This window comes from Pleurodeles waltl, chromosome 9, assembly GCF_031143425.1.
Source record: "Pleurodeles waltl isolate 20211129_DDA chromosome 9, aPleWal1.hap1.20221129, whole genome shotgun sequence".
NCBI classification, from domain to species: Eukaryota; Metazoa; Chordata; class Amphibia; order Caudata; family Salamandridae; genus Pleurodeles; species Pleurodeles waltl.
In genome coordinates, this window is record NC_090448.1 from 92,637,494 (window position 1) to 92,646,150 (window position 8,657).

Here is an 8,657-nt window from a genome sequence, read left to right on the forward strand (position 1 = left end):
ATTTAAGACAATTCACAAGTCACCTTTCTGCTGGATTTAAGACACTCCACAAGTCAGCCAAACCTTTGAGTACCCTTTCTCACCATTTTAACCCTACAAACAATCAAGTACTGTAATATAATGGTTTTAGGTTTATGGTAACTCACTGACCAAGGTCACCCATTCAGACATTTTCTCTAGGCTGACCTCTTGTCTTCTCACTGCTGCTTCAAGAAGAACTGAGTAATCTCAAAAATATTGGCATGGTAAGACTAGGGAGTGATATATGATGTTCTGGTTCTGGCATTTCCAAGTAATTCAAGGTTGCAGCTGCAGTGGAAAGACAGCACTGTTTAACAAAATGTTAAACATGTGCCAAGAAGACGTTGTTACATGTATAATTAATGCAAACCTGTTTGCTATGACCGAGAACTGAACCGTTGAGTACGTTTCCATTGCTGGACGAGGTTACAACTATCTGTGCTTAGCGATTTTTGTTAGACATTCTGTTGGGGCGCCCATGTCATTCAGCTGAATAAACCTCGTCCCAAAGAACAATCCTGCTTATGAATTTTGCTTGAGATTCTGGCGTTCACAACACCTACACCAAAAATGTTAGAATATGAATATTTGACGGCTGTCTAGCACAGTAAATGCACCACGCATACATATTCTGCAATTTGTTTTTGTTAGTCTTAAGTTTCTTTCTGCATAAAAGAACAAAACGGCCATCTGCATTACAGCTTCAGAGAACATAAAGTAAGGTGCGACAGTAGTTATATTGTAAAGTTGTATTTCTAAAACTGACAGTCTTTTAAAGTCCAGAAGAGCTAGGATTAGGAAGCCAGGTAAACGGCTTTTTGGGTACACCTGTGCAAGTGCAATGATTAGCCCACTTAGTCACCCCCAAAAAGACACATTTAAATGAAAACCTGCTACAAACCAGTCACCGATATGGCCTCAAGAATTGTGTCCGAAATGCAAATGAGTGCCACATAAATTTCAGTTTATATGCTGCAAAGTTTACAAATCAATGCTTCAGTGAGCTGGCCGATATGAGCACACACGTATGCATGTCCTCACCCAACATCTGCCCCACTAGAATCCTAGTGTTCACTGCCTCAACATCCCCCCTCCCACCCCAAAAAACCCACAATTGTAAATAATCAAAGTTTAAAAGCACTGGCCGCCCACAACGGAACACTACTCAGAAGGCAATCCACTGCACCATCCCTGGCAGTACTGAAGCCCTCTGCCCCATAATACTCACGGGTTCTCAGTGTCGGGGCCACGTCCACCGCATAGCACCGGGTTGAGCTCGTCCTGTGGGAAGCCATGCCGCATATAATTGTCATAGCCGAAGGTGAACATGCCACGGGCTTGTTCCCGCATCCGCTGCCGCAGACCCGGAGGGAAGGTGCTGTACCGCCGCCCATACTCGTCCCCGGGGGGTAACAGGTAGCGCCCGTATGAGGGCGGGGAACACGTGGGAAGCCGTGGGACAGCGGGGGAGGTAGGGAGTCCTGCCCAGGCACCCCACCACTGCCCAATGCCCAGGCATAGCAACCAGTGCAGCCCGAGCCGCAGAAGCAGCAGCGCCAGCACTACCGAGCGCCATGGCATGGTGCAAACCTAGGGTCCCGGTTTTGCATAGCGCCTGTCGCCGCGGAGGGAGACGGGAAGCGGCGAGGCGCAGACTAAAACTCAGTTTCGACACCGGCGACAGCTGTGTACTCTACAACATGACACTAAAAAAGGCAATACTGGAGCTCTGCATCTTCAATCACAACACTTCCGCGGTAGGCGAGGCATCGTCATGGACACAAACGTAGGACAATGACAAGAAACTGTGACTCTCCCCGCCCCTCGTGTCAGGAGGAGATCCAGTCAGCCTGAGAAAAGGAAGATGAACCGGAAATATCCGAGCCATCCATTAATATTGGAGCGCTTCCACAGAATATATCATCATAAAAGTATGACACCATCGGATCCAAATCAACTCCAACTTGATCAACTAGTAATGGAGCAATTCCAAGATGGCCGTCACGTATGTAGCAATTGCACTAAGGAACACCAGCTGCTCGATTTTGTTTCGGGAGAAAGTGCGTTTCAAGCCTCCCTGTGATTTCAAAAGCGTCGTTTCGGACCCACCTGTTTCTCAAGGCGTTTCCCACTCGCTGTAAGTAGACTGTACTAACAGTCTCTTGCCATTGGTCAGAAGTGTGTCGACGTTCCCTATTGCGATTGGCCCAGTAACTTTAATTTCTGTGGTCACTTGACCTGGGGTTTGACAGCTGTCCTAATCGTGGCACAATATAATCGAAAGGGCTGTTTCAGCCAATGGGAACGTGTAAAGTAATACACGAAATGGACAATGCTGGACCCAATAGGAGGGAAGTAGTCCTCCCTCTGCATGTCAGGGTAGCCTCTTGTTGGTACCATTCTGCAATGCAGGAGAGCGCTTTCACGTTTTTCTTCAATCAAATCAAAAATAAGCAACGTCCCCTTAGAGGGCTGGGTTGCAGAGGGAACTACATGAAGGCCACGTAGGAAGAAGAGGCGGTGGCACACCAAATTAACAGAGAGAGCGGAGCCAAGGGTCTGGCTCGGATCTTAGAGCCCATGTAGGAACCGTGCCCTGAAAACTTTTTCTATGTAAATCACACAACAAACAACACTTAAAATATGAGATGGGAAAATTTAAAAAAGTGTATTTCTTTAACATGTGGAAGCTTTGACAGTGGCAGGACATACCTGTGTGTGTGTGTGCATGTGTGTGTGTGTATATATTTATATATGTGTGTGTGTGTATATATATATATATATATATATATATATATGTATATATATATAGGTATATACACATAGAGAGAGAGCACTGCTCTGAGAAGTACATATGAAAAGTCATAGTTTTGTACAACTGAAAATCTGAACTCACATATTTGAAAGAGTTTTCATACGCAATAAAGTAGAAAAAAAAGTTTCTGGTGAAATCAAATATTTGAACAGACCCGACTCAGGTGGGAAACTCATGATTTCTGAGGCTAAAATAGATTTATTTTGACTGTCTCCCACCTGAAATTGCCTCTTTTGCAATAGGAGTCAATGGGGGAAATACATTTTCCTGAGTATACTTTTAAAATCTCCCCATAGCCTCTACTAAAATATTGTCATGTATGCAAAGCTAACAAAATTTATGCAGGGAAGCCATGATACATCCAGGCTTTCTGGCTTCAATTTATACAAATCAGCCAGCATATGGGTATTTATTTGTCTTCCCTTATATTAAGGCCCTATGTTAAGGCATCCCTCCTTGCTTTGAGCACCAGTTACATTACACAAGGTTGCATGCATTGTTGATAGGCTTTAAGTGATTTGGAGATTAGGTGATTTGCCCAGAATCACTGGATGTTGAGTCAACACCGAGACTCAAACCTGGTTTCCCAGTTGGCAGCTCTAACCTTAACGCCACATGCTTGCATGGAGGGAGGGAGGCAGAAGCCACATGAAAGCTCAGCTCATTATTGGCTTGAGGTTTTAACAGGACCTCGATTTGAGCCAGAGCCAGGCTTCAGACGCAAACTTTCAATGTCTCGTTCACCTCTGCTGCCTTTTAAGGCAAGACTCCTGATTTAGGGTGGAGAGACACAGTTCTTTGAGGAAAACTCAGGGCACAAGTCATGGATGCATACAGATTGATGGAGCACTTTACCATTTTGAGAGAGGGGGTGACCGCCCTATTAACCCATGGCTGAGGAAGGTTAGGTGATGTCATTTTTTAATGGTAATTGTATTTATATAGTGCTTACTAACCCTGATGAGGCATTGAAGCGCTTTAAGGCGAGTAGCACATTACTCCAGAACCCAAGGTTAGTGGTTAAACCAGTGGTTTTTGTTGATTATTATGATCAGTCGTGCTCGCCAGGAAAAGAAAATGCATGCATTTATTCTAGTTAGGTTGTGACAGATTACATAATACCAGGTAGGTGTAATCATTAGTGGGGGCTATGTGGTTTCAGGTGAATGGTTGGTGAGATAGGATGTCAAAGATTAGGTCATTAATGTTAGGTTGCAGGGCTAATTTTTTAAAGAGGAGTGGATATGAGCTATGAAATGAGGTTTCAGGCAATTGCAGAATTTCAACAAGGGAATTAAAGCAGACAGGCTTGAGACAGAGAGGAGGCTATATTCAAAAATAAAAGGCATGCAGAGGATGGACTGCAAGGAGATGGTCACTCTGAAGAAAGAAATGAAGGGAATCAAACAAGAGTAAGTCAAGGTAAATTTTTCATGCAGGGTTGTAGAAGTATAGTTGGAGAAAGGCTTTCTGAGATAGCAAGCAGTCCAAGGATGCAAGCTGTAAAAAGAAACAATATGCATTGTTTTCCATATCCAGCTTAAACATGATTCGGAGTGTACACATCATTTACATCATTGCCCCAATGCTGAGGTCATGCTTGCTGCAGCGAGAATAGTTGACTGATACACGCTCACTGCGGAAGCCGGAGGACGGAAGCCGGAGGAGGAGCGGAGCTGTCGAACACTAGTGGACGAGCGTAGCCGTACTACCGCACCGCTGCTGTGCTGTACAGGAGGACAGAAGCCGGAGGAGGAGCGGAGCAGTCGAGCACGAGCTGTGCAGCTAAACCACAGCTGAGAAGCTGAGAGCATCTGTGCCCTCGTACCGCTCCCTGCTGTGCTGCTCCCTGCCGCGTCATGCAGACTTTTCGAGTCGATCAGTCCTTCTGCAGTGCCTTGACCTCCCTCCAATTCCCCCTTATTTGGAGCGTGAAAAAAAAGGAGGTGGCCAGTGGGGGAGGAGCGGGGGGGACGCAGAAGGCAGGAGACCCAGGAGAAAGGCCAAGAGGCCTATTTAGGAAGCACAGCAATACAGGGTAGTGTTGGCGAAGTGTTGGCGAGTGCAGCAGTCGTGGATGACTGCCGCCAAGGGAGAGTCCAGGCCACCACAAAAGTGGCCCAGCTAGGTCTGGGTGTGGCTTGTGGGGAAGCCAATGTGACCCACTCGTCTTACTGTGTACCAAGCCAGCGGGCCCTGCAGGATTTCAGGAGGAGAGGAGGATTGCGTGTGCTCGTGCCCCTCGACAGATGAGGTGTGGCGGCACGATTATAAAACCCGTGCTCAAGGGCTATCTTGAGGCTGGTGAAGGCCCCCAGCCGGCCTCAGTGGGACCCCCTGGGGCAATCAAGCCTTCTAGCGGTCTCAGCAGGATCCAGTAGCAGATTGAGGAGGACTGCTCATGCTTGTGCCCCTCAACTGTTGAGGTGTGGCGGCGCATCTATAAAACAAGTGAGAAGAAAAACCTTAGGGCCGGTGAAGATGCGTTCTGGGAAAAAAAGGGCTCTTCAGCCGCAATCTAAGAGGAATAAGAAGAATTTATTTAGGCTAGACACATTTCACCGCCTAGTTTCATTTCCAATTATGAACGACTGGTCCACCTTGTTAAAACCATGCCCCTGTGATGCAAAAACACGACAATCCACAATCCATGTGGTTTTATTCTGTAATTTGTACGCCCATCAGAGGAAGCGCCTAGTTGTCCCGCTTTTAAGGTCAATCAATCTCCCCCAGTGTCGCACAGCCTATGCCTGTCTCCAGTCACTACCTTCTTTAGAGATGTGCGGAATTTTAGCTAACTTTTTATGTTCTGTATTAAAGATAAGGAAATCTATGGGGGAGGTGATTGAATTATAACTTATTGTGATAGGGTATTTATTTATTGATACACTAGACTGTTTTATTGTTGTGAGTTTTTTACATTTTTTACATTTTTTATTATTTTACTTACTCGACCTTTTATTATATATTGAATTGTATGTATCATAATTGGAGATCTGATATGACTGTTATGTCTTTTATGACTTGTTGAAAGTCGAATAAAGATTTGTACTACTACTCATAAGAAGAATAATAAACCCTCCTCTCTGCCTTCGGTGAACATCTCCCCTAAATTTGACTTTCTAAAGGACCCTGTGGATGCAATTTTCTCTATACCAAACGGCTCTGCGGATCGACCCCATCCTATCCCCCCCATGAATAGTGGAAGCAGTTTGCTATACGAACAAAGTGATATAAGTGGGCTCAAGGAGGAGGGGGTGACTGAAAAATCTGCTTTTCGTAATACTACAAAGTCAATGGATGATAAATTTAAAGAAAATGCCTGGGGTTCGATTAGTGACTTAGAACTACTCACCCTCAGGTCATCATTGCCGTCCCCAGTCGCATCCACTAGTCCATCCCTGAAAATCCTCACTGACCATCCACAATTAGGTTTCAAACCTCCTCTTGAGGTAAATGTAATTATTAAAAGAGCTATGGATTCCACACCACGACTATCTGCTTTGGGGCCACAGGAGGCCTGTCAAATGCAGAAGGATAATCACACTTTAGAAATTATTCAAGCTTCGGACAATATTAATAAATTAGGCCCATTAAATCTTAACCCTAGTTCTCTTTCCCGTACACAATTGGAATTGAGCTCAACAGTACACATCTTGAAAGGTCCTGTAACCAGAGACATGGAGGGCAATCCACAAGAAGACCAGGCTTCTATCTCAATTAGATGCCTCTGGCTTTGGTTACGGATCCCCAAATGCCTCTGTCACATCAAAAACACAAATAAATGAATTCGAAGGTATGGGGACTATAAATGAGAAGTTACCGCCTTCACGAAATACTCCAAACAAATTGGATCAAAACGCTGTATGGGATATCTTTTTTAAGACCTCGCAACTAACTCTTGATGCCCTGTCTTACCAGTCGTAAAAAATGGATGTCCAGGGGGATCAATTGGATGTCGTGGCAAAATCAGTCTCAGGGATAAATCAGAAGCTGGCTAACCTAAATATCTTGATTAAGCGAGCTCAGAAATTTGCAGAGATGATGAAAACAAATTGTACCTGTGAGCCCATAATCAACAAGCTGGCCACACTCCCAGAGGCCTTAAATTGAATGATAACGGATCTTAAGGCAAATCTAAATATGATAAAAGGAGGTGAATTTGTAGCTCAAGAATCTCCCCAGCAACGGGAGGAGGCTGGTCCAAATGAAAATATGGGCAGTATTGTTACTTACTCTCCTGAGATAATGACTGATAAGGAAATAGATTGTTTTGAAGAACCGGGGTGCGGTCAGGGGGGAGTACTCAGGGAAAAGGTATGTTTACTGAAATCCTATGAGAAGGAGAAAGGCCGTCAAATCCGAGATCTAAATAAATACATTTCCTCCCCCCCCCAAATATGCGGTGTATCCGCTACACTTAGAAAAGCCGGCTACTAAAAGACAAAAGAAAAAACAACGGAAAGGAAGGAATAAAAAAAGGGATGTCTTAATGGGCCCTCCCACTATAAAAATGAGCTCCTCTCTCCCTCCAGACATAAGAAATGGAATGAGAATGTCTTATGGCCTGAGTATCAACAAAAAGAGCATCCCAACGGCCAACAAGTTGTTCCCACTATTCAATACACAAAAGAGGAGGCCTACTTACCAAGACCATAGGGACTTGAATTCATCTAATTCTACTGTGGAGTATATATAAATCAAGAACCGACAGGATTCGCTAAACCTAAACGGCATAGGTCCAACAAAGCAGGAACCACAAAATATCAAACCACACCAAAGGGAGCCCAAAGCTGAATTGAGTAGTATTACAGAGATTCATAGGAGGTCATTTGAAGAAGAGGGCATATGTATCACAGTTACTAATTGCGAATATGCAGAACATCAAGGGGTTCAAACGGCTCAGCTCCAGGTAGAAGAAGGAAGTGGGTCTGCCATTAGACAGCTGGAAGTGGTGAGACACGGGGGAAAGGAAATGGTGGAACTTCGCAGACCACTCTCGGAGATAGAGCCCTTAAACAGATCAGATGCGAGGCTAAGTGTATCAAATCCGGGATGCCCAGACAGAGACTTTACGACACAGTTCCAGAAAACAAAACACAAAGGAATAGCCCTAGTTGGAGAACAAGATGACTCTATAAGAAGTCCCAATAACAGTCCTCCCGTAGATTATAACCAACTGATTCTGGAACCACAATATCAATCTAGGGGCCCATTTGATATTCTAAACCCAGGATATCTACTAAAACCTTTACAAGTTATTCCAGCCCTAAAAGATATAGAGTCTACTGATATTGTCTCCATAGAATTCCTGCCAGGGGTTAAGAGCAATGAAGGTAAAATTAACTAATCAACCCTGGTAACTTTTGAAGACATCACAAGCGGTTAGAAGAGTCATAAAAGAAAAAAGTTATTTCCTGAAATGGGGAATTAGATTTAGTATACCTCAACAAATAGGTTATCCCGACCCTCTAGAGACCCAAAATAATATGCCTAAATTAAAAAAATCAAAATGCTTAAATCAACCTTTTTCAGTCCTTAGATCTGCAATTGGGAATCAATGTACTGATGATCACTATACAAGGCACAAAGCATTCTATATTCACCCTTCACAGCAACTAGGGTGGCTGTCGGCAGCAATCCACAAAGAAAATCGTCAGTGACTTCCAAACAGCCCAGCACGCTCTAGTTTGGTAACTCCCTATGACAAACCTCTCCAAGTCTGCTCCTGGAATATAAAACAGGATTAGATAAAACATCCAACAAAAAATCTGACTAGTCTATTAAATACATTTCAAATTATTTACTTACAGGAGACTTG

The 8,657-nt window shown here is 44.1% G+C and overlaps 1 protein-coding gene across 1 annotated transcript in view; it reads right to left on the reverse strand.

Annotated features, from left to right (window-relative positions):
• The window catches only part of EDEM1 (ER degradation enhancing alpha-mannosidase like protein 1), a 61,774-nt gene extending 59,990 nt beyond the window's left edge, over positions 1-1,784 (reverse strand). Inside the window, exon 1 of the mRNA XM_069206345.1 lies at positions 1,250-1,784. Within this exon, the coding sequence (XP_069062446.1) occupies positions 1,250-1,602 (353 nt within the window). The 5' untranslated portion in view covers positions 1,603-1,784. The remainder of the gene's footprint in view (positions 1-1,249) is intronic.
• Between the last annotated feature and the right edge of the window lie 6,873 nt (positions 1,785-8,657).